The 27,310-nt window shown below is 44.5% G+C and overlaps 1 protein-coding gene across 9 annotated transcripts in view; it reads left to right on the top strand.

Annotated features, from left to right (window-relative positions):
- STAT6 (signal transducer and activator of transcription 6) overlaps window positions 1–27,310 on the top strand; it is a 206,826-nt gene that overhangs the window by 120,083 nt on the left and 59,433 nt on the right. For all 9 annotated transcript variants that reach the window (XM_075591487.1, XM_075591486.1, XM_075591488.1 and 6 more), the window contains 5 exons: window positions 5,593–5,741; window positions 22,040–22,168; window positions 24,849–25,037; window positions 25,545–25,632; window positions 26,956–27,078. In XM_075591487.1, the coding sequence (XP_075447602.1) occupies window positions 5,593–5,741; window positions 22,040–22,168; window positions 24,849–25,037; window positions 25,545–25,632; window positions 26,956–27,078 (678 nt within the window). The remainder of the gene's footprint in view (window positions 1–5,592; window positions 5,742–22,039; window positions 22,169–24,848; window positions 25,038–25,544; window positions 25,633–26,955; window positions 27,079–27,310) is intronic.

Genomic DNA, 27,310 nt, shown 5'->3' with positions numbered 1-27,310 from the left:
CGCAGTGGATCTCTGCAACCGGTTGAGTGGTGTCTCTGCTATCCCTCTGTGCTGGCGTGCGTGTCACGGATGCGTCTCACTGAGGACCGGAAGTGACGACATCCGCTTCCAGAGGTTCCGGTTGATGCAACGACGTCACTCTACGCGTTTCACCTTCTCGGTTTCTTCAGGCGTGCCTTTAGTAGTAAGTAGGGAGCATATATACTACAAGCTCCACTCTCATAGGTGGAAAACTAGCAAGATAATGTCGTAAACTGAGATGGCCAGATCGTAATGGTGGGCGTATGATAAATCGCTACACCAATCATATGCAGACTGTACAGGATAATTTATAAGGGTAGATAATATCCAATACACTCACATGGTCAAAGATTTAAAAAAACATTTACTGCACCGACACACTTTATTCGAGCAAATACCCAGTATGTACCTGGCAGATACCTGGAATGCGCCGCTCCTCACCTCTGACAAGCCCCGTTGCGTTTGCCTTCCCAGCCTGGGTTAATGCCTGGCTGACGGGCGGCTGATCTGTTAAATGATAATGATTAGGATTTAATAGGCTGCAATGCTTCGCGTGTCTACCAGATGGCATAAATTCATGAATTGTAATGCAGTATATATATATATACTGTGCAGTATTGCAGCCAGCGGGAATAAAATGCTTCAATCACTGCCTGGAAAATAACCCAATGCACTCGGGCAGAAAACAGTCACAAACCTCAATACACCCGGGTATACCCGAATTCGTGGGACTAGCCGAGCTCGAATAAAGTGTGTCGCCAGTGTAGATCTCACGCAGTGGATCTCTGCAACCGGTTGAGTGGTGTCTCTGCTTTCCCTTTGTGCTGGCGTGCGTGTCACGGATGCGTCTCACCGAGGATCGGAAGTGACGACATCCGCTTCCAGAGGTTCCGGTTGATGCAACGACGTCACTCTACGCGTTTCACCTTCTCGGTTTCTTCAGGAGTGCCGTTAGTAGTAAGTAGGGAGCATATATACTACAAGCTCCACTCTCATAGGTGGAAAACTAGCAAGATAATGTCGTAAACTGAGATGGCCAGATCGTAATGGTGGGCGTATGATAAATCGCTACACCAATCATATGCAAGTCCTATGGTGTGTAATTGGGACCAATTAATTAAAACCAATAAATCGTATACACTATACAATGCATGTTAAAAACAAAGTGAGCTGTTACCTTAGGTAACCTATCTTAAAGTGAAAGCTCATACTGACTAAAATACATAGGGGAGCAGATAGTTACGCTCTCTGCATCAGACATATGCAGGATCCAAAACATCCTAAACTATAAAAAAGTTAATTTAAAACAAAACTAATCAATATCAAACATAGGCTAGAATAACCTTAAATATACGTGTGTAGAAGGAACAATCTATTGAGAGAACAGAAACAGATGTTAGTTAATGTCCTCAAAGTACAGTTATAAAAATGGTTTAATATCGAACTCCAAATTTAAACCGGAGGGGGACATAGTTTTTAATTCGAACATCCAGAACGATTCTCTCTTGATGAGAGCTGCATTTCTATTGCCACCCCTCCAGTTTGGCATAACCTGTTCTATGGCTTTGATGGTTAACCCTTTGGGATCTGAGTGATGCGCTAATAAAAAGTGATTAGAAACACTGTGTGTTGTGAGTTTTCTTTTGATATTGCCAATGTGTTCTAATATTCGGGTCTTGAGAGGGCGGATAGTTTTGCCAATATATTGCAGACCACAGCCGCATTCAATGAGATATATGACAAAATTGGATCTGCAACTCAGATGTTGTTTGATATTATAGATTCTATGCGTTATGTTAGATTTAAAACTATTGATAGTTTTAGAACTATAATTGCAGGCAGTACACGTTTTACAGTTAAAAAATCCTTTCGGGGGGTCTAACCAGTTGGGGCGATTGGATATAGTATGTCTCCTCATGGCACTAGGGGCCACAAAATTTTTAATATTCGGAGCTTTTCTATATACAATTTTAACTTTTTCTGGTAAATGTTTTCCAAGGATGGGATCATTCTTCAATACAGACCAATGTGAATTTAAGATGTTATTGATCTTATGTGCATCCCTATTATACTGTGTGATAAATGGTACTTGTATAACATCACTAGTGGATGTGGAAGGGTTCGCCAGAGGACCTGAATATGTTTCTCATGTATCTAAATGACAATGAATTGAATTAAAAGTTTACATCCACTATCAGTGACTCCTCCGTGAACTTCCTGGACCTTACTATTTACTTAGAAAATAATCTTATCAAAACCAAAAATTTCTTCAAGGATGTTGATGCCAATAATTACATCCTGCAGTCAAGCTGCCATCTGAATAAGTGGATTACCAATATGCCTTATGGCCAATATAGAAGGTTAAAACGGAATTGTTCTGATAACAATGTGTTTGAGGAACAATCGAAGGTGCTATCAAGGAAGTTCACGGAGAGACGATACAAGGATGATGTCATCAGAAAAGCATGGGCTAAAACTGTTAGTACACCAAGGGAATCAATGCTGACCCCTACAATTAAGAGTCCACCTAGTGATGTTATACAAGTACTATTTATCACACAGTATAATAGGGATGCACATAAGATCAATAACATCTTAAATTCACATTGGTCTGTATTGAAGAATGATCCCATCCTTGGAAAACATTTACCAGAAAAAGTTAAAATGGTATATAGAAAAGCTCCGAATAGTAAAAATTTTGTGGCCCCTAGTGCCATGAGGAGACATACTATATCCAATCGCTCCAACTGGTTAGACCCCCCGAAAGGATTTTTTAACTGTAAAACGTGTACTGCCTGCAATTATAGTTCTAAAACTATCAATAGTTTTAAATCTAACATAACGCATAGAATCTATAATATCAAACAACATCTGAGTTGCAGATCCAATTTTGTCATATATCTCATTGTATGCGGCTGTGGTCTGCAATATATTGGCAAAACTATCCGCCCTCTCAAGACCCGAATATTAGAACACATTGGCAATATCAAAAGAAAACTCACAACACACAGTGTTTCTAATCACTTTTTATTAGCGCATCCCTCAGATCCCAAAGGGTTAACCTTCAAAGCCATAGAACAGGTTATGCCAAACTGGAGGGGTGGCAATAGAAATGCAGCTCTCATCAAGAGAGAATCGTTCTGGATGTTCGAATTAAAAACTATGTCCCCCTCCGGTTTAAATTTGGAGTTCGATATTAAACCATTTTTATAACTGTACTTTGAGGACATTAACTAACATCTGTTTCTGTTCTCTCAATAGATTGTTCCTTCTACACACGTATATTTAAGGTTATTCTAGCCTATGTTTGATATTGATTAGTTTTGTTTTAAATTAACTTTTTTATAGTTTAGGATGTTTTGGATCCTGCATATGTCTGATGCAGAGAGCGTAACTATCTGCTCCCCTATGTATTTTAGTCAGTATGAGCTTTCACTTTAAGATAGGTTACCTAAGGTAACAGCTCACTTTGTTTTTAACATGCATTGTATAGTGTATACGATTTATTGGTTTTAATTAATTGGTCCCAATTACACACCATAGGACTTGCATATGATTGGTGTAGCGATTTATCATACGCCCACCATTACGATCTGGCCATCTCAGTTTACGACATTATCTTGCTAGTTTTCCACCTATGAGAGTGGAGCTTGTAGTATATATGCTCCCTACTTACTACTAAAGGCACGCCTGAAGAAACCGAGAAGGTGAAACGCGTAGAGTGACGTCGTTGCATCAACCGGAACCTCTGGAAGCGGATGTCGTCACTTCCGGTCCTCAGTGAGACGCATCCGTGACACGCACGCCAGCACAGAGGGATAGCAGAGACACCACTCAACCGGTTGCAGAGATCCACTGCGTGAGATCTAAATGTTTTTTTAAATCTTTGACCATGTGAGTGTATTGGATTTTATCTACCCTTATAAATTATCCTGTACAGTCTGCACTATGTCCGGATTTATCTTTTACTAAGGTCCATTGGAGTGATTCATCTGGTGGGTGACAGATCGCTATCCTGATTGCATTGTTTGCAGCACACCTCCCAAAGATACCTTTACGGGTCCATTATCACCTCACGTTTGTGAGTATTTTGCACATAGACCTGCTAATATATTACCCACGCCACTATCACTGCTATACTGCACCATCAGTATTTGTGTTTTGTTTTCACATGTTTGCGCTTCCTGATGATCTACACCTTTCCATTACATGCGTGTGTCTTGTGGTGCACCTGTAGGCAACAGGACTCCTGAGTCTCCCACGTGATGGTATTCGGGGATATCAACAAGACAGGTATCTGAGGTAGTGGGTGACGAGTCCTACTTACATCATGTGCAGCGCCTCCACCTTATCGGGATCTATGCATATGCTTGTAGATGGTCCTGATGAGGAACTCCTTCGTGGTGGTGAGGGCCCCAGGAGAGTAATTGCAAACTCACACCAGGGGCTTCTCTTTGCACAAGTCATCTTTATTGTACCAGAGGTGGGCGAGCTGCCCTTTGCAGTAAATCGTCTCAGCCGCACATTCTCCGTGATTCCCTTCAAAAGGTACGCCCTCCCAATGGAGTGGGATTCCCTCTCCCCATAGGGAGATCACCCCTGTGCCAGGTCCTTGGACACAGTTGGCCTTAGCTAACTTAAAGATTAGTTGGTGCCACTAGTTACGGCACTAGGGGGCATCTTACACTTGTGACTTCTCCTTGTACTTCAACCTTCCACTTCTACGCACGCACACACTAACTTTAGGCAGTTTAGTGCCTTATATACCTGCAGGCACATCTCTGAGGTCACTAACAATGGACTCAGAACATGTAGCCACTCCCATCCATACATAGGGCACCTCACCAGGGTGTGAGGGCAAATCTCCATAATTACTGCTGGCAACCCTGTAACTTACCAGGTCTTGCTGCCAGCAGGAGAGATGACAGTAGGCATTGTTAGGTATGACTACATATATATGAAAAAGAATATCTTTTGTAGTCACCATTGTTCTACAGTCAGAGAAAGCTATTCTCATTGCGTATGGAATAGGGAAGACATGGTATGCATGGAATTTAAATTAAAAGAACCTTTTTCTCATCCCAAGTGGAGCCCAAACATGTATTTTTTTGAAAATAGCATATGTTCATTTAATAAAATGTAGGACCATTCTTAATGTTGCTAAGAATGAGACACGTTACAATGGACCATTAGGGGCCGCATTTACTAAGCCATATAAATGACTGTGTAAGATATATTACAAGTTATTCACATGAATTGGCAGTAAGGTGCCTTAGGACACCTGAAAGTGCCGCTTGCCTTAGCACAGCTTAGTAAATATGACCCTTAAACTGGTATGCATACTCTTTTACAGCCAGGGAGGCATGCAAGAGAAAAGATTTATGCATCAAGATTACTTTAAGTGAAATGAGCAAGTAAAGCAAGTAATCCGTACTGTAAGGCCCTTATTCTATAAATTGTGATAGGGGCTTCCCATGCAATAGCACTGGGTCGGAATAATCATCCAGATTAGTGCAAAAGCAAGTAAGCATTACCATAAGTCTTTAAGATCCCTCTGCTCTTCCCCTGCAGCAATGGTCCATCTTGGTTAATGAGTCAATAGAAAGCCTGAAGACTGTTCAGCTGCAAGCCATTAAGAGACTCAACATCTGGAAGCGGCAGCAGCAGCTGGTGGGGAACGGAGCTACCTTTGATGAGGATTTGTTACCTCTGCAGGAAAGGTGAGGCAGGAATGTAATCACACTTAAAAGCGTGGCAGGGTGAGCAAATCTGGGCGTTAAAATATGCCTGGTATGTATGTGGTTATAGATTGTATACAATTAATCACTATTCAAATATTTTACAATACTTGGTGACTCACACGAGGTGAGAGGAAATGACATTGCTCAGCAAAACGTTCTATTCTTCTCGGGTGTTATATTCTTTTTCTGAGGAAATAGGTTTCTGAAAAGCTAAGCAAGTTAGTAATCTACAAACAAATGCATAGACTGTATCTGGAATCTTCTTAGGCTACGGCCCCGCTGTCTGCGCTGCACGTGCGCCTACTAGGCTGGTGGCGCGTGCAGCTCTGACCCCCGGTCTGCAGTGAGCTGCAGGGGAAAAGACAGGGGTGTGGGGTGGGGGCGTGATGGGGGGCACAGCCATGATGTCACCCGGCAGGTTCGCCCTCATTGGCTGACCCGCCGGGGGCGTGGCCACAGAGCTCGTCGCCAGCATTGAGCTCGATTTTCCTGTCTTCAGGAATAACTGGCCACGCAGCGCGGCAGCCACCTCTTGTAGTGGGCCCAGCCCCATTGAGGAGCTGCTCTTGTATGGCGGGCAAGGCAGCAGGCAGCGGGTACCTGCCCTTAAGCAGGGCTGATGCCCAGTGCCCAAACCACAAGTCTGGAAAGTACTATTTACTTTAGCTCAGACGTACAAATTCCGTGATTTTTCAAATCTGCCTCCTGTAATGAGATTGTTATGCAAATGTATCATGGCCATTACTTTGCTCTAAAATACTGTATGTTTTTTTTCTGGCAAGATCAAAGCCCATGCTATAGAAGATACAGGTACTGTACTCCTGCTTTTAAATTGGGTAATGTCTTTAACAAGTTTAGCGTTCATCATGTGATTCCCTTTTCTGGCAACGGCAAAGAAAATATGTGTATTGACAATTACATGGTTGTGGTTTTGGTAACTAAAACCTGTTTTTCCACTCAAATGGAAGAGGGATGAGCTTTACATGAATGAACACAGAATGGCAAATAGTAACAGCTGTCACTTATCACAGAAATTCCCATTGAGGTTTATCTACTGTGCAAAGAAAAGGATTCGTTGACATACTGTAACATGTTTTGCTCCTGTTAATCAAAATAAAATAAAAGTTTAAATCAAGTTACAGCATAGGTGCAACCATAGCTAAAAGGTTGGAGGGGGGGATGTGAGTGATGATTGCACGGTATGAGTGCTAATTGCTATTTTAAAAAAATGTCAAAACTTACTGTATAAACTCACTGTAGAGACACTAATAGTACCCAGTACTGCAGCTTGAATGTGTGGGTGGTGAGGTGCTCTCTAGGTAAGGCTAATAGGAACAAAGAAAAGAAAGAAAGCTCCCTATTAGCCGCACAAAAGAACACCTATGCCTATATTAAAAGTTACTATTTATTAATAAATGATTAAAATATATTTATTGCAGCAAAAACTAACGTGAACCAAAGTGATTAAAATAAATTAAATTAAAAACGGAGAAGGTAACTGTATGCCTAGTTCAAACTAACAGTGTAAGCTAGGAATAACTATTGTCAATCAGGATATCCCACTGCTATATAATTATACTAACAGTGGTAGTTATACCAATACAATTCTATGTAGTTTGAGGACTATACCTAAATTAAAGAATGGAGAGTATAGCTTAATATAGTGTGTGCGCTCAAAATTAATGTGGTGTATTCAATTGAGCCAGCTTGATGCAAATATATGTAGATATACACACACATTTATACCAGACCAACAGGTTCAAAGGTTAATGAACCTATAGGTCTGTCATGATAAGCAATAAACAGCTATCTCAAGATCACAAAGTATGTGTCTTGTACTCGGAACCATAACAATAGGAGAGTAGTCAGAGTGTTGTGCTTCCTTTAGAAGGCTCTGAAACACTCTAACTGAGAAAAGGCAACAGACCTCTCCGATATAGCCAGCGCACTAGGTGGTGACGCTTAGCCTTATTGCAGTTTTTGTTCCGTTATCACACATGTCACAATTTATTGGTTCCCCACTTCATTATTGGTGTAGTGCAAGGTACACAACTTGACCTTTTTAGGCCATTCTACCTTCCTCAAGGCTAATAGGAATACACAAGAACAGATAACCTAGTGGCAAGCACTCTAGCACCATCAATGTATAATAAAATCTCATTTCATTATACATTGATGGTGTTAGAGTGCTTGCCACTAGGTTATCTGTTCTTGTGTATAAACTTACTGTAGGCAACATTAGAAAAAAGTCTGTAAAATAATAAAATAAAATAGTTATTTTCATTTCAATTAGGAGGTGCTGAGTTGTACATCATGAGGATTTGCTAATTTTCTAGGCGGTGTTCGCGCTCAGCCAGGAAACTAAACAGAAGGGACCCTTCGGCATTGAAGGGGTTAAAAGAGCCGGCAAAGAAAAAGAAATGCGAACACTAAAAACGAACCAATACAACAATATAAATTGCTAATAGATTATATCACTGATACTGATCCAAATTGAGGAGACCAGTCCACCTGCTAGGAGTAGAATCCCTCATTAAGGAAGGCAGCCTGGGAAGGCTGTAAGGTTCTGCTCATAAAACCAAAAGACAAAAGTACTTAGCGGTAAGGAAGTCCACATTGGTGCCAAACAACTTCACTGGAAATATGATCCATAGGAAAATCCTTGAAATTCTCCTTAGTGCTGAGGTAGCACTTCCAGCAAATGCTGCTTCTCAGAAGTAGCTGCAATATAAACACAGAAAAGCACATGTAGCCCCCTTTCCCTATGCCTAAGGGAACTATGCGTGCTGCTAACCTGTTTGCTCACAGGAGGCCTAAACCTCCGACGCTGGGAGCCTGGGCTGAGCTCTTTCTCCTTGCAGTGCAGCGCCTTCACCTATGAGGGATCCCAGTGTTGGCTGGATAGCCCCTCACAGGAACCAACACACAAATAGTAATACACCACACCAAGTTTACAACTATGCTTTACTACACACAATAATACACACATAACTGTACCCACAGATAACCCCTATGACCCAACACTTGGTGGTTCCCCCCAAAGTACTGAGGGTGCAGTGGCACGAATACCCTTGGTGTCCTTCTCAGTCAGTCCCACCCAAATATGAGGTAACGCTACCCCTGTGAACCGTTGGTGCATTTATACCTTCCTGGGCACTCCTGTACCTAGGTGCAGCTGGTGAAGCAAGGAACAGTCAGGTTCCTTGCCACGGGGCCTCCAACACCAATCCCCTCACTCCTTACAATCCTGATCCGCCTTGTGGGGTGAGCTCCAGCTAGAGTGTCTCACCTGAATGTCCTGGATCCTGAATGTCCTGGACTAGTCCAGGGGCATTGCTCCTGGACACTACATACTCTCTTGCCGCCCTCCATCCAACTGACTCGCATGCTTTTTGTGCACCAAGGATATTCTATTTCTTCCTCCTGCATCTCACTTCTGAGAATTCTGGGACACGTATTCCCGCTGGGGTGTATGCGGAGCCAAACCAAAAATGGCCACCACACTACCTGACTGAGCATGCACCGCCTCGCCGTACTGCGCATGCGCACTTAAGATGGCTGCCCCCACACTCCCGATAGCAAGGAGCTTTGGCAGCAACCCAGCAGCTTCCCCTCACCAGAGGTAAGGAGGGGGGACTCTGCTACACACACAGCACAGTAACGTTCAAATACCTTCAAATCTATTCACTTATATAAGAATTACTCACACTAAGAATATTGTTGATGGAGGAGCAATATAAGTCTTGCAAGTAGGAGATGTCAGCTGCTACAGTGCATCAATAGCAACTCCATGATGAACTACTGTACAAGAAAGAGAAATATGCAATAGTGGAAATCTAAAAACATAATTTAATGTGCATATTTGCACAGTTACAATTTGGCTGGGTGATGCGTGCCCTTTTAAAACGCTGTCCGCAGCATGCGCAGGAACTCGAAAATGGCGTCGGCGTCAGTGTCCAGAATCTAGAGCCAGAATATTAGCTCCCAGCTGTGGGCTCGCTCTGGAGTCTCCGCGTCTCTTGCGGATGATGTCACTGGCTCGTCTCAGCCTCCACACTTGTCTGCGTCTGCGCAAGGCTTGGTAGGTTAGCTCTGCCCTATGCGTTTCGTGACCTCTCGAGGTCACTTCCTCAGGGGTATTGGCTAGCCACAATGCAATCCCAGTTTAAATAGTCCCCCTCTGGTGATTACTAATTGACTATTAATGGAAATTGCAGGCTGAAGTACAAGTAACCTGGAAAACAGATTATGCTGACACTGTTGGTTACTTAAACACATATTGCTAAAAAAAATACATGTTGCATCCTAAAGAAATAATATTCAAATACCATGCATTTAAATAAAAAACATAACATACATAAAATACACACTTGCATAATGAAAACATATAATAAATAAATAAAAATTAACAGAAAAGGAGCATCTACTAAGGTCCCAATGTAGAGGGAGAGGGGGGTTGGCCCGGTATTAAAGGGGTTGCACCCCATATGGAAACCCCCTGACCTCACCAGGGAGGCAAGGGGTTAACTGGACTGCGGTCCAGGAATGTGGCTTACACCTTGTCATTGAGGAAAAAAGAGAGATCCAGCGCTCCACGGATTTCAAGAAATGAATTTATTGTGCCACACGACGTTTCGACCAACAGGTCTTTTTCAAGTGACAAGGCATACTCAAATGAGGGTCTACCTAGTATATATACCCTCCAACATTAATCAAACAAGTGAAAAACAAGTGAAAACAGTTACATAATCACCCCAGCTGCTCCCAATCCGCTTCCCCTGATCAGTGCTATCTCCATGCATAGCCATAACAGTCCATGAGAGTTCAGTTCCGGTTCCTGTAAAACAAAAAGGAGTCTAAAAACCAGATTTATTGAGCATAAGAGCAGGATAAATAATAAATCGGAGAATACGGTTTTTATTGACCACTGTACAGACCACAACCACCCAGTCTCATCCCTTCGTGTAATGGTGATAGAACTAATACAAAGAAAGTCCACAGGATTTGATGTAGATACACTTTTATTACAACGAGAGACATACTGGACATACACGTTGGACACAGTTTATCCTAAAGGGCTAAATGACTACATATCATACAACTGTTTTCTTAATAGGAGATAAAATTGTTTCTTATATGTTTCTTATATGGCATGGCTGCTGTTGGTGAGAAGCCTTTAAAGTGAGTAAGGACTAAATAGATTGATAAGCATGCCATAAACTTTTAATAAATGTTTATTTTGCACATTTTAAATTTACACTGGAGCACACTATATACAGCTACCCCTGGTCACATACTAAAGGACATTTATTGCAGGAAAAGAGAGAAAGAAGTAAAGCCCAATTTTCAGGACACATTAAGGACTACAAGATTCCAGAGATCTCACAGTGAAGAAACAGGACGCAGGAGCACCTCCCACATCGAGACGCAGAAGGATGGAAGGCTTACAGCTCATAGAGCAAATACACAGCCCCTACAGCATCACGAGGGAAGGATAAACTACTCAGGCAAGAAGACTGACGTCACTGTAGATCGACGGGGAGACGATGACGATGCTGGAACGCATGGGTCATGCGCAGAAGAGTCCCGTGACGTCACTGGAACGCACAGACCGGAAATGGACACAGGAACCGGAAATGAACTCTCATGGACTGTTATGGCTATGCATGGAGATAGCACTGATCAGGGGAAGCGGATTGGGAGCAGCTGGGGTGATTATGTAACTGTTTTCACTTGTTTTTTACTTGTTTGATTAATGTTGGAGGGTATATATACTAGGTAGACCCTCATTTGAGTATGCCTTGTCACTTGAAAAAGACCTGTTGGTCGAAACGTCGTGTGGCACAATAAATTCATTATCTTGAAATCCGTGGAGCACTGGATCTCTCTTTTTTCCTCAGTGTACTTTGGAATTTCCTGGCAGGTACTTCCTTGAACCAGCAGCACCGGTAAACTGTATGTATTTATTTATATATTGTGGTGTGCAGCCTTAACCCCCCTTTACATTGTTACACCTTGTCATGTCAGGAAACTGTATGTTCCCCTGTTCCCATGTTTCATTATAATCCTGTATTTTAATGTTTTAAAGTGCATTTCTGTATCTCCAGTTCTGGAGGTCACAGAGATTTGATATTTGGCCAATATGTGGAGGCACTGTAGGCATTAAAAACTTGCAAATTTCGACCCACTGAGCCCACCAGAATGGAACTTATTAATATGTGTAGATATTAAAGTGTATATGTATGGAATTTTGGATCTGCTCTGACAATGCAGACTCCATCTGCTATGCTAATAGGTCATGAAGGGCAGCCGGCAGATTGAGCCTAAGCACTGTGATCAAAAGTTAACTGTCTGATTGTTTACACTAAGTACTAATCAACCGACCAAGTACTAATCAGCAGGCTCTGCCACTCTAATTGTTACCTGAGGGTGGAGAATCATCAAACTGGAGTGGTTTGTAAGTGTTATGTCTACACCTACAAACAATGCAGATACTTCATTTGGTAGACTGGTCATTGCCCCTGATTTAGTTATGGGGCTACCCATAGAGTCCCAGTACACATGGGCTAATTAGCTGGGGGGCATGGGTTAATCTGTGTCTCCACGTTAGGGATTGGATACAGATAATTGTTCACCAATAGTCTGTATTCAATGTTAAGAATAGGGTTACAAAGGTATATAAACTGTGTCAACCCTACAGTTTTTAGTTATTCTTCTGATTCCACCTGGGATGTCACCGGATTGCTGGAGAATTGCTAGCTGATACTTCTCCATCCCCTAACCTAAGTAAGTGTTACCTTCTTGCCTGTTAATTGTACTATTTTGCTGTGTTCACCTTTTTTAAGGAATAAATTATATTTTATTATATCTAAGCCTTGTTCAGTTCAACCCAGATATTTGGTGTTCATTATATCTTGTCATAAGTTACCGTGACAAGCTCTATAAATAACTGGAGGCAGCGGCGGGATTGAACTGAACCTATATTACAGTGTTCTGTGGGACTCTGTCATATAGGGGGAACTCAAGAGTAATTGCGAGTTCCTGGGACTAAAGATATTGAACACACAGTAGTGCAACAGTTAACACAAGTTGTAACACCACCTCACTGCTGCGACCGTGAACCATGAGCGAGGCGGAATGCTCATCCAACATGAGGACCCGAACTCAGCTGAAGGACAAGTGCCGTGAATATGGACTGCCCTATGAGAACCAAGAGGTCGCAGACATGGTTGACGCAATTGGTGACTATAAAGCCCGGCTTGCAGAACCTCAGGATACGGCTCAGCTTGCCCTTGTACAGCCACCCGGAGATCAGGGAAGGAACCCAGTGCCGGAGCGGCGGAATCTCGGGGAGGGAACGAATGCACCTCCCGGGAGCAGTGCAACAGGAGGGGTACTGGTTGCTGTGGCTACCAGTCCGTTCACCCCTGAAATGTTGGCACTGATTACTGCTTGGGGTGACAGAGGGACACCGGAGGAGCGGCTGCAGTTTATCACTATGGCAGTTAACAGACCCGCTTATTGCCCCCCCTGTCCAACCCAACACAGATGAACTCAAACTGGATCAGCACAGTCTCACCAAGTTCGTGGAAGGTACTGATCAGATCGACAGTTTTCTAAAGAACTTTGAAACACAGTGTCGGCGGTACAAAGTGCTTCCCCAGCATAGGGTTGCACGTTTGGACCCCTTACTGTCCGGCTTGGCTAAGCAGACAATGATGGCGCTTCCAGATGAGTATGCTGATGACAATGACCACCTGAAAGAACTGTTATTGTTTCAGTACAGTTTTACCCCTGAAGCCTACCGGAGCAAATTCCGGCAGGAAGAGAGGCAGCCCCAGGAGTCCTATGTTACCTACGTGACCCGCATGGCTTCGTACGGGATATGCTGGGTGGAGGGCTATGAGGTACGGACTAACCAACGCCTGCTGGACCTCATCTTTCAGGAGCAGCTCATGCACCAATGCCCGCCGGCGGTGAGGGCTTGGGTGTACGACAAGAAGCCCAAGACTTATCAGGAGGCGGCAAGGCTTGCAGACGACTATGTGGCCAGCCGAGCCCTGATGACCGCCCAAAACAGTAGCCAAGGCGGTGGTGGCGGCGGCACCGGCCAGAAAGTCTGCCAATACCGCCCAATGGACTCAGAGGCCGTCTGCGGGCAGCAGTCCACCGAAGGCGGGGGAGTTCCGGCACGAGTGCCGGTGCTACAACTGCAACCGCCCTGGTCACATCAGACCAGATTGCCCAGAACTCCTGCGTTCTGGCAGACCCCATCAGGGGCAACGCACCCCAGCTGTGAAGCCAGTAGCCCACGTGTGGGTGGCTTCCACCACAGACTCCGGACCGGTCATGGAACCAACTCCCAGCGAGACGTCTCATGCAACGCCTGTCCCGGTTTCATCGGTGCCTACAGCCAGGAGCGGAGGACATCTCAGCGTGGACCTGCAGCAGACGGACGGCCGGAGCAGACATCTCACCCCGGTCACAGTCGGTGACCGCCAAGCAGTCGGCTTGCTGGATTCAGGAGCTGCCGTGACCCTGGTCTGACCTGATATGGTCCGGCCAGAGGAATTACTCCCAGGCCCTGGGATACAGATCACTGTGGCAGACGGAGAGCCACGTTTCCTGCAAGTGGCCAGAATCTTTTTGGATTGGGGGGATGGCCAGGGTGTGCGGGAGGTGGGGGTTTTACCCGGTTTGGATGCCGATGTTCTTCTTGGCAACGATCTGGGAGCAATGACCTGCACCTACGACCGAGTGCCCAAACCCGCTGCAGTGGTGGCGGTTACCCGGAGCCAGACAGCGGCAATGGCGGCGGCGCCAGTCCCCCAGCCTTTGGGACCAACGTTAGCGGAGGGCACAGAGGAGCCCGGGGAGGTAAGCCAGGATCAGTTGCAACCACAGACTGACTTATTGTTCCCCCTCACCCTTCCCCATTCTCCGGACAATGACATGACTGGGGGGTGGCCAGAATTAGGAGCCCAGTTTAGGGAGGCAGTGAAGACAGACCCTACCATGGCCGGCGTGAGACTTCGGGCATCCGAATCTCAGGCAGGGGAAGGCACTGAGCACTGCCTATGGTATAAGGGACTCCTGTATAGAGAAGAAGTGAACCCAGGGATAGAGGAGGTATTGACCGGTAAGCGACAGCTAGTAGTGCCCCAGGGGTACCGACAGAAACTGTTACGGGTAGCTCACTCTATTCCGTTAGCGGGACATCAGGGGGTCAACAAAATGCGAGCCCGGTTATTACAGTGTTACTACTGGCCAGGGGCATCTCGGGATGTGGGCACTTTCTGCCGCTCTTGTGATGCCTGCCAGCGAGTGGGTAAGGCGGGCGACCGTGTGAAGGCACCCCTGAAACCCCTACCGATAATAGGGGAACCCTTCCAGAAAGTAGCGATGGATCTTGTAGGACCCCTTATGATTCCTAGCAGGTCAGGGAAGTGCTACATCCTCATGGTGGTGGATTTTGCCACCCGGTACCCTGAGGCGGTAGCGCTTGGAACGATAGATGCCAAGACAGTGGCAGCAGCTTTGCTGATCATTTTTTCTAGGGTAGGTTTCCCTAGTGAGGTCCTAACCGATCAGGGGTCACAGTTCATGAGTGAACTGTTACATTGTCTCTGGGATGCATGCGGTGTACAGCACCGGCGCACTACCCCTTACCATCCCCAGACCAACGGATTATGTGAGAGGTTTAACGGTACCCTCAAGCAGATGCTTCGGACCTTTATAGAGGCGGAGGGGAAAGACTGGGAGATTCACCTGCAGCACTTGCTGTTTGCATACCGAGAGGTACCGCAGGAATCTACAGGCTTCTCCCCCTTCGAGCTACTACAGTATATGGCCGCAGGGTACGTGGACCTCTGGACCTATTCCGTGAGGGATGGGAAGGGGAGGCTACTGCTACTGATGCTTCAGTGATCCAGTATGTAGTAGATCTCCGAGACCGGTTAGAGATGCTCATGGGGTGGCCCAGGACCACCTCAGGGCCGCTCAGACCAAGCAAAAGCAATTGGATGACCGGAATGCCCGTAGCAGGGAATTCATCCCAGGACAGCAGGTGCTTGTTCTCAAACCCACTCGGGGGAACAAGTTGATGGCTGCCTGGTCGGGACCGTACCCGGTTATCCGAAAGGTGAATGAGTACAACTATGTTGTACAGGTAGAGTCTGAGAGGCATAAGACATATCACGTCAATATGCTGAAAGAATACAGAGCACCGAGTATTGGAGCAGTAATGGCCATTTGTAGCCCACTGCTGGAGGATCCGGCAAGCAATGCTCTGCCTGATCTCCTACGGGAGGCTAGGCAGGGAAACACTGTGGAGCAGGTAGAGATAGGGGCACGGTTGAGTGCTAGGCAGCAGGTAGAAGCCAGGGACATGCTAGCTAAGTATAGGGCCCTCTTCACTGACATGCCAGGGACCACACATCTCACAAAACACCCAGTGCACACAGGGGATCTGCAGCCTCTGCATAAGCACGCTTATAGAGTGTCAGCAGAGGTCAAGACCAGTATGGAGAGGGAGATAGAGGAGATACTGACCCTAGGGGTAATTACTCCGTCCCAAAGTCCTTGGGCAAGCCCGGTAGTTCTAGTCCCTAAGAAGGACAAGACCACCCGGTTTTGTGTGGACTACCGCTTGCTCAATGCTGGGACGTTGTCAGATGCCTACCCCATGCCGCGCATGGATGAGTTACTGGATGAACTCGCGGGGGCAAGGTATCTGACCACTAAGGATTTGAGCAAAGGCTATTGGAAAATCCCACTGACCCTGGAGGCTAGGGAGAAGTCAGCATTCATCACTCCAAGTGGCCTCTATGAGTTTTTGGTGATGCCATTTGGGATGAAGAATGCCCCGGCTACCTTTCAACGCCTGGTCAATAGGTTACTGGAAGGGATGCAGAGCTATGCCAGGGCTTACTTAGATGACATTGCTGTCTTCAGTAATTCCTGGGACTCCCACTTAGGACATGTAGCTGCGGTGCTTGATAGGATCAGGGAGGCTGGGCTTACCTTGAAACAAGTGTATGGTAGGGATGGCAGAGGTCCTGTACTTAGGGCACAGGGTGGGTGGAGGGCACCTCAAACCAGAGCCAGCTAAGGTAGAAGCCATAGTTCAGTGGCCTGTTCCAAAAACCAAGAAACAGGTCATGGCATTTTGGGGCACCGCAGGGTACTATAGGAAGTTTGTCCCACAGTACAGTGCCGTGGCCAAACCCCTGACTGATTTGACAAAAAAGCAGCTGCCTGTGCTTATCACCTGGACTCCTGCTGTGAAACTGCTTTCCAGGCACTGAAAACTGCGCTTGCTGGGGCCCCCATACTGGCTGCCCCGGACTATACCAAACATTTCCTTATACAGACTGATGCCTCGGACTATGGCATTGGGGCTGTGTTGAGCCAAGTGGGGGACAACGGTAGAGAGCACCCTATGGTGTACCTCAGACAAAAACTACTCCCCAGAGAGGTGGCCTATGCTACCATTGAGAAAGAGTGCTTGGCCATTGTGTGGGCACTCAAAAAACTCCAGCCCTACGTGTTTGGAAGGGCTTTCACAGTCCTCACAGACCATAACCCCCTGAGTTGGCAGCAGAGGGCATCAGGGGAGAATGCCAAGTTGCTAAGCTGGAGCTTGGCCTTACAAGAATTCGAGTTTACTATTCAGCACAAAAAGGGTAGTGAAAACAGCAATACTGATGGACTTTCACATCAGGACTATCCCTCTGAGACTGAGTTTGTTAAGGGTGCCAGCAGTGCCCCACTCCCCGTTAGGGCCAGTGGGCCACAGGTCACCCATTAAGAAGGGCAGGTGTAGAGGGAGAGGGGCGTTGGCCCGGTTTTAAAGGGGTTGCACCCCATATGGCCAACCCCTGACCTCACCAGGGAGGCAAGGGGTTAACTTGACTGCGGTCCAGGAATGTGGCTTACACCTTGTCATGTCAGGAAACGGTATGTTCCCCTGTTCCCATGTTTCATTATAATCCTGTATTTTAATGTTTTAAAGTGCATTTCTCTATCTCCAGTTCTGGAGGTCAAAGAGATTTGATATTTGGCCAATATGTGGAGGCACTGTAAGCATTAAAAACTGGCAAATTTTGACCCACTGAGCCCACCAGAATGGAACTTATTAATATGTGTAGAAATTAAAGTGTATATGTATGGTATTTTGGATCTGCTCTGACAATGCAGACTCCATCTGCTATGCTAATAGGTCATGAAGGGCAGCCGGCTGATTGAGCCTAAGCACTGTGATCAAAAGTTAACTGCCTGATTGTTTACACTAAGTACTAATCAACCGACCAAGTACTAATCAGCAGGCTCTGCCACTCTAATTGTTACCTGAGGGTGGAGAATCATCAAACTGGAGTGGTTTGTAAGTGTTATGTCTACACCTACAAACAATGCAGATACTTCATTTGGTAGACTGGTCATTGCCCCTGATTTAGTTATGGGGCTACCCATAGAGTCCCAGTACACATGGGCTAATTAGCTTGGGGGCATGGGTTAATCTGTGTCTCCACGTTAGGGATTGGATACAGATAATTGTTCAACAATAGTCTGTATTCAATGTTAAGAATAGGGTTACACAGGTATATAAACTGTGTCAACCCTACAGTTTTTAGTTATTCTTCTGATTCCACCTGGGATGTCACCGGATTGCTGGAGAATTGCTAGCTGATACTTCTCCATCCCCTAACCTAAGTAAGTGTTACCTTCTTGCCTGTTAATTGTACTATATTGCTGTGTTCACCTTTTTAAAGGAATAAATTATATTTTATTATATCTAAGCCTCGTTCAGTTCAACCCAGATATTTGGTGTTCATTATATCTTGTCATAAGTTACCATGACACCCAAGAAAGCCCACAAATCAAAGTCTATATTAAGTCCGTTTGGGGTGAGGGTCTTTAGATTATAGATCCAATAACTTTCTTTTTTGTGGTCTGAATTAACCTATTGCCCCTCTTCAATTGGGTTTAGGGCAATCAATACCCATACAAATGAGACCTTTACAATCCTGCCCATGTTTAAGTTTAAAATGATTGGAAACACTGTGAGTGGTAAGACCCCTCTTGATGTTATAGACGAGTTCCACTAAACGTGGTGGTGGTCTACCAGTTCTCCCTATGTACTGAAGGCCACATGGGCACTCCAGCAACTGCTGTTGCAGTTCATAAATATATCCATTTTATACACTTTTTTGGTAATATTAGACTTAAAAGTGTTACATTTAGAGCATTAGTGGCATCCAATACATGTGAAGTAACCATGTTAATCCAGCGGTGTGCAAACTGAGGGGGCGCGATTACAAAATTGTACGTATCCAAGCCATTACCAGCCGTGTCAGCGAACCACTAATAAGTCCACTTAGACACTTTTTCCATAAGAAACATTTTAAGATCTTTTTATTTGCCTTGCACTTTATTTTGTTTTTTGCGCTATCCAATCTTAATCCCGCCCACTGTGAATATCTCACATCAGTGCCGCATATACTAATTGCATGTACAATAACCACATTTATGACGTGTCACTACTCACATATGGCCATGTGAGCGCTAGTTTTTATATATATATATATATATATATATATATTTACCTTTCATTACAACTCCCCCCACCATAGGGTACAAACCCCTATTGTCTCTATACTTCCGAGACCTACATCGAGGAAGAAAGGAGCTTGGTTGTGAACCACACCAGGAAGTAATTGCTGTAACAGAGGTGCCAAACTCTGCAACAGATGTGCAGATTACTCACACATGGCCGTGTGAGTTTTTCAATTTTAATATATTTTGAGTCTTTCACCACATCCTTTTATCCCGAGTCCTCTATATCCATTGGGAGCCTTTGAAGAGAAGCATTTATCTTCACAGAGCTACTTTAACTCTGCTACTTATATGCAGGCCACTCACACATGGCCGTGTGAGTGAATTAATATATTATTATTTTGCCCCCCACCACCTTAACTATATTGCATCCATACGGTCGTTTGCAAATATACTTGTTAATCTATTATCCTTTTATTTCCTTTTTTTTGTGCGCTCGCTGTTACTCTGTCTCCACTTCACCATAGGAGGACCCAGGGAGGATCCTCTTCCAGCTGAGCAGCAGCAAATGTTTGGGGCCAGTATATTTTCATATCTTTTGGTCCTCTTTCTTTTGTTCACATGTCGTTTCACATTCTGCTCTAATTTAGAGTATACTATTATTAATTTGTAGGGAGCACCCCAGATTCCACAGCCATTCGGATAAAGGTACCTGTCGGGTGTGTCCACACCCAGGCGCGCAGTGAGGCTGATGGGATCCATGGATCTATTGACGATAACCGCGCAGCCTCCGTCTCTACGGTGGGTGGGTCCCACATGGATTGTACCACCGTATGCAGTGTTTCTTTGTTGCAGGTGTCTGGTCCCAGATCACCTGTGAACAGGAGACCGCCATGTCCTGTCTTTGTCCCTCACTCTAGTACTACAGGGCAGTGTCCCTATCTATGGACTTGTCCCTGCAGCATCGACAAGCTGAGGGGAGTCGGGGCCTATCTGGGGCCTAATGGGGGTTTCTGGGCTAGTGCAGGAGTCACAGACCCCTGCACACACAACCTACCCCTTCCTTGTCCCAGCTCTGTCTGACTAGCGTGTCTTTTGCTCGTGAAATGTATCCACTCAGGCAGGGGAATGCCACAGCCCCATTGGCTGCGTGGGGCCATGTGCTCCTGCAGCCCCAATGGCTGCTGGGGGTTGTAGTCCTCGCGGAGCACCTTCCCTATTAGCCGCCTCGCGTGCTATTGTACTGCACATGTCCCAATTGGTAATGGCTGCCGGGCTCCTTCTGCGCATGCGCAAACCTCCGTGCATGCGCACACACGTCCAACATTGCGGCGCCCTTTACCAGGAGCCCGTCTCCGGCTCACACCTCCCCACAAAGTCACCCGCTGCAGCAGAAGTAAGGGGGACACAATCTATTTTTTTAGGAAGATAAAGTGACTTTCCCAAGGTCAAAAGGAGTTGACAGCGGGATTTGAACCCCTGCTTCAAACTCGGTGTCATGGTTATCAGAGTCACTAACTTTACTCACTGAGATACTTTAAACTTCAAACTTGATCTTTTTCAGCATAATTGCTGTTAAACTCTTGCTCTCTGTTTACTTCTTTTTTTTTTTTTTTTACAAACCATAAGCCATATAAAGATCCACTGCTAACTAAACAGGGCAGGCTGGATGGGTGATTTTCTCTTTTATTGCATAGTGACAACGTGCTTTTGTTGCTCTATGCAATTAATATCTAACTTACTTTCTATAGAGATGGTGTGATCTGAACCTTATATTTGATTAACTTTGTGGTCGCCAAGGTTCAAGAACTCATGTGAGTAAGACTGTGGAGTGCTGGTAAAAAAACAACAACAACATTTTAGAATAATGAGACTTCTTAGGCTCCGTCCCCGCTGGCGCTGACCGCGCTCATGCTTGAGAGCGGTGACGTCATCAGCTCTCCAAGCATGAGCGCCGGGTGTCCTCGCTATTTCGGAAGCGCGCGCAGGGGGCCATTGCGGGCAAATTGAGCGTGCTCGAAAGTTACGTTTATTTGTCTACCCAAGCGCCAAGCGTGGGTGAGCATGTGTGCCCGCACATGAGCGTGCGCGCACAGCGTGAGCGTGGATGTGACGATCCACATTGACTATGGTAAGTGCGCTTAGCGCTAGTGGGGACTCAGCCTTAGAATAATGGTTAGTTGAACTCTGAGGCCTTTGAAGGTGGGGAATAAGTAAGACTGCTTTCCAATGAGTGAGGCATCTTTCCAGGGATCTGATTTACTCATAGCTCATTGTATCCACACCTTATCATACAGTATATGGATGCCAGTAAGCACACACACACACACACAAATAGAGTTTATGCTCCAACCATCTTTATTGATATAGGGACATATTTATTAAATGGTGTTCTGCCATAAGACACTTTTCAGCCCCAAAAGACATTTGAAGGTCAATTCACTTGAATGCATCTTCAACTCAATTAAATGGACTGAAAGGGCTGAATTGAAGTGAATTGACTTGAATGGCTGAAAGCTTTCTTCTGGCAACTGAAGGTGTCCTATAGCATAGCACCTCTTAGTAAGTATGCCACATGGTGTGTTATACAAGGTAGAAAACAACAGCTGTAAGCATTCTGTGATACTATATAAGGAGATCAGATATTCACCCAAGACACCAGCTTTAGGAACTGTGCATGTTTGTGGATCTTTGCTCAACTAACACTGCTTGTGTATTCATAGGTTGGAAGCCATTCTCGACATGTACTTTGAGATGGATCGGATAGCCAAGACTAATAGTCTGATCGGTTTGAACTTGCCTCCTGGATTTTCAGAACAAATTAACTCTTCCCTTGGCATTCTTGTGAAGAGGTACTGTTTCCTTTCCATGTAGTCACTTGGTGCTATTAGGGCCAGCATCACAATAAGGTGTAGTATGGCAGGAAATACCTCTGTAACAAAGTATTTACTGTTAAATGAGGATTCGAGTGAAATCAAACCTCAGTTATCTGATGTGGAAGAGAAGAGAATAAACTGGTTTCGTATAGACTGCTGGAGAAGAATGGAAGAATTCTGGATACACAGTGAAGGTGTTGGCTGAGTTGGAGGAGCTTTGGAAATGTGTTATCTTTACTACTTCTCTTTCACATCAGTACTGGCACCACCATTACACACGTCCACTACAATTGTGCAACCATCTTCAAAATACATACTGCACATATAAGCAGCTAATTTTTTATTTTATTTTTTAAAGAAAGAAGGTCACAATTTGAATGGTTTCTGCATTCCGTTGCCCTTCTAAATTTACATTTCTATATTAAATGAAATTCTTTTCCGATTTTTTTTTTTAACTAAAAACTTCTTAACTTTGGCAACCTCTTTTTCAACCTCCATGGGACGTACTGTACGCGACTCCTGTGAGAATGTGACTTGTGTGTGTGAAAAGGGTTAATACTTGTAGCTATCCTGCTAATTCATTTACTTCACCGCTCCCGCTAACAAGAATAGTTTGAAGGTCTTACCTTCAGAGTCCTTGATCCCTGTAATATGTAATTAATACAAAACCCAATGCAGCAAAATGTGTCCTTAAATGCTGTTAATCTCTTCTAAAAGGTACCAGGTTCAAATTAGAGCCCCAAGATTAATATGCGAGAAAGTGTACAGTGCATGTTTACAGAAAAGAAGAATGTTACAAAGAACATACAATATAGAAATGCAGGAATCGTGATTGCAATTACGAGATTGATTCTTTCAAACCGCATATACAGTAGCGATAATCTGAATTACCCCACTGGGAGGGACCTGCTGTGTCTGCCTGTCCTCTAGGTTACAAAGCGTTCCGCTCCACGCTGTCGGTGTCCCTGGAGAGTTCAGCATTGCCTGTGTCAGTTGCCATGGTGATGTCGGAGTGGCATTAACATCACACTCCGATTTTAAAAACAAAAAAAAAGCATTGTTTAGACTTTGAGATGCCTGTGATAACTTGATCAGTGCGACCCAAACAATAAGCACTGCAGTGGTTCACAGTATGTTGGCGGACCTCTTCTCTTCGAGATTTTACCTTGGTTTCAGGTCCGTGTGGTGCTGGTTACCTGTGAGGGCCCAGGAGAGATGAGTTTCTGCAATGTTGTGGGGAACAGGACAGGCTTTCGGTGATCTCAAGTTCTTTCATTTGGTGACAGCACCTCCAGTCACAGGCTACAGCAGAGCTGCAGACAGTCCCAACCATGACAGTTCTTTTCTCCTATACTTCTGTCCAATAGACTGCGACTTAGCCAGAAGTATATAAAAGGGGTCTTTATTTAATGCAGCCACTGCAACATGGTATAACAGCGTTTGCATACAGTGGAGAATGGGTTTCAGGCCCTTGGATGGTGCTGGCCAGCAATTAATGATGAGGCCATGTGCTCTGCACAGATCTTGGTTTCTCAACCCCAGGAGGGGCTGATAGCACGTCTAACTTACCAGCCTGGAGGAACTTCAACTCCCTATAATTTGAAAGACATCCTCCCTAATGCAAAAGGGGAGGGCACAGTGTCTGCACCATGATTGGCTGCAACACAAACCCAGTGTCATCACCTCTCCTGCCACTCAGGGAGGCTGCGTGAGGGGGGGGGGGGTAAACCTCACAGGATAGCCTGTCACTGCCTGTAGCTACTAGGGCTTACGTGGCAGAAAGATAGCCAGAACAGCCATGGCTATAGAATAAACAGGTTAAATATATGTGTATTGAAAATACCTAATGTATTATACATTTTAACCAATTACCTATGTATACTAAAAAGTACACAAAAGGAACAATGGGGCAAAAGAATAAACTTCTTGGTGGGAAAAATTATAGGTGCTTATCATTATAGCATGGTCCTTAGAAAGAATAATATTTGGCAACAAAAAAAGCCTTGTAATCTGAATAAAAGACACTGAGCAACGATGAAGTACAGTAAATATCTGACTACTGTGAAAGTTTTAATTAGTGTTACATCCTCTTTGGGGTGCTACTACTTAGCTTGGATTTCTTGGAACTGAAAGGAGCCCTCTTACATATGCGAGAGTAAAGGGAAAGTTCCCCATATCCCTTCCTCTAGAAGCAGCCCTGGATGATTGGAATGTTACAACATTTTAGGGAACAAATGCAGACCCGAAATTATTTATTTATTTTGAACCTTTTCTAACACACTACTCACCAAGAAAACGCAGTACTAGAGTGCGTGTAGTAACATGGGGAGGACATCGTTCTGCTTTCATTTATACCCAATCTTATATTCACTTGCGGTGAAAGGTAGGGAGCGAGCATTGAACAGGTGGGGGACCTATAACTGTGATAAGTGCAACCTCATCAGAAATAATAGAAATGCAAAACCATTCCAAATATTGACATTTCTAGAGCCCATGCTATCTATGTCTTACATAGCATTGGTCCACTAAACCGTTTGGAATGTATTATTATTATTCGTATTACTTCCTACAGTAGTTTACATCTTGGTATCTATCATCCTAACACCACTAACAGAGTTATCCGATTGTGATGTTGATCTCTCTGTCTCGTCTTCAGCTCCCTCCTAGTTGACAAGCAGCCCCCCCAAGTTTTGAAGACACAAACTAAGTTTCAAGCCAGTGTAAACTTTTTGCTAGGGTCTAGGCTACTGAAGGGTGTCATCAAAATGCCTGTGGTGAGGGCCATCATTATCACTGAAAAAAAGGCACGGGATCTCGTCGTGTCACCTGCAAGCGAACCATGGAAGTGAGTAAGGGATGCGTTAGGCCAGGGGACGAAGTATAAAATGTAATGGAACATTTGTAGTGGCCTAACCTCGTCAAAGCTGGAGGCACCAGTCTTGATATTTGCTTCAGTGCACAGATCTGTTGTATTAGTCACATTGGTGCTGAAGAAATCTGGATAATTTTTGCAGAAATGTATTTTGTATGTATTTGTATGTGAGCTGTAAGACCTCATAAGCCTTTTTTCCTCGTGGAGTCTCAAAGCTCAGAGACAAAGTACTGCAAATCCCATGCCGAGCCATGAAATGTATCACTGCCTGCCAATAGAGCACAGGGCCTCGGGGGCCCGTCTGGCTCTCAGGAAAGACTGCCCATCCCCACCCCCTCCCACTTACTCAGCAATTGCTGCAGACCCACTTTTTCCCTGCTCAACAGTCCTGGGCCTAGTGTGGGTTGTTTGGAAGCTTCACCGTCCCTCTGCATAAATTTGCCCTTTGTATTGAATGTGTATTTTTCTCTTTGCTTCCAGGGATGGTACTGGAGAAATAGAGAATGGAAAATCCACATTAGAGATAAACCCCAATTCAAAGACGTGTGGCGCAGTTTTCAAAAGCATGGTACGATGGAATTCTCTCTCGCCACCTTTAGACAGACTTAACATGAGTCATGTTATTTGAAGGTAGTTTGAGGCAGTGCTAACATAACATGATGTTAGGCCTATGCTAATGAGATATGCCACGGCTGTTGCTTTTGCATATAATTAGCTTTGTGGCTAATAACGTTTTTTTAACGTTATTAGCACTGAGTTAGTGGACCTGGGCCTTAGTTTTAGAATGGCTTTTAGAATTGACATACTACACACACGGCCTGTAAATTGGGATGGGTTTATTCAGGGCACAGTGTCTTAGTGCCTGGGAAGTCTGCATAAAAATAAATTTGAAGGGTTAGGGTTGCTGTTTACCCTCCTGCTTCCACTCTCTCCCACCCCCCCACACACTTTCTCACTTTTTCACTTTATTTTTTATCGCTCAAGATTTGTTTTTCTTTGTGTGTGTATATTTCTATTTTTATTGCACCAACCAGGTACGCAGCGCTTTACAATCTTTACAACATGGAGGGAATATAATAATACATATAAGATAGGTGCATCAAGACATTCATGTAACATTGGGTGAAAGACTATTGACCCTGCCCCAAAGAGCTTATTGGTCTCTTTCCCTTTCCTTCAGTTCATCCTGTTTCTTCTTCTTCTTCTTCTTCTTCTTCTTCTTCTTCTTCTTCTTCTTCTTCTTCTTCTTCTCTGTTTGTGGGGTTTTTGCGACAGTATTTCTTCCTCTTTCTTCTATTCTGTCCGCACATTATCTGTGTGTTAGTAGTTTAACACTTTCAGTTTCTTTCTATATTATTCTTTCGCCTGGGTTCACTAACCTTCGATATGGGTTATCGCACAGCGTTACCACGTTGAATGTCCATTAACACAGGTGTGATAACCTGTATCGGAGGTTTGTGTCATCTTCAACTACCTCTTTGTCAGTTTTATCATTTTCTCCATTCTCTCATAATTACTTTTGTAATGGTTTCCCCCTCTTATTATCACTGTATTAATCTGCCTCATTATGTTTGCTCTCACTTTGTTTTTTCCCTATACTATTTCCCTGTTCCCTGTGTCATGTCTCATATTCCCTTTTAATCTCTTACCTATGTGTGCAAGTCTCTAATTATCTTTTAAACTTGACTGCTCTATCTCTTTTCTCTCTGTTTTTCAATTCTTTCTGTGTCTGGTCTCTGAAACATTTCCTGTCCCTTTCATTTTTTGTGTGTCAGTCTCTTTATTCTCTTATTCTACTTGTTGTCCTGTGTATCTCATTCTTTTTCTATCTGTCTATCATTCCGCCTCACTCCCTCCAGGCTGGTCTGTCTTACTTTTGTGTCTCATTTAGTTGCTGAAGAAAATAAAGCGTTGTGAGAGGAAGGGGTCTGAGTCAGTGACAGAAGAGAAGTGCGCTGTTTTGTTCATTGCCGAAATCACCTTGAACTCTTGTGACAGGACTTTCCATCTCCAAGTAAGTTTATACAGTGTGTCAGTCTTTGCAGTTATGTGCAGTAAGTTACTGGGAACGTTCAATGAGTATGGGATTATACAATATAATTTTGACTCGGTTCAGTGAAACAACTCTTCATTGCACTGATACAGAGAGGTCTACTTATTAAACCTACCAGGCTACAAAACAAGAGCTCTTCGATTCTTCTGCTTTGATACATCTGGTACAATGACTTTTGTAGTCCAGAGCTTTG

Source organism: Ascaphus truei, chromosome 3, assembly GCF_040206685.1.
Source record: "Ascaphus truei isolate aAscTru1 chromosome 3, aAscTru1.hap1, whole genome shotgun sequence".
Classification (NCBI taxonomy): Eukaryota; Metazoa; Chordata; class Amphibia; order Anura; family Ascaphidae; genus Ascaphus; species Ascaphus truei.
The sequence above is the reverse complement of the archived record's forward strand: the minus strand, read 5'-3'. Positions and strand labels throughout refer to the sequence as shown.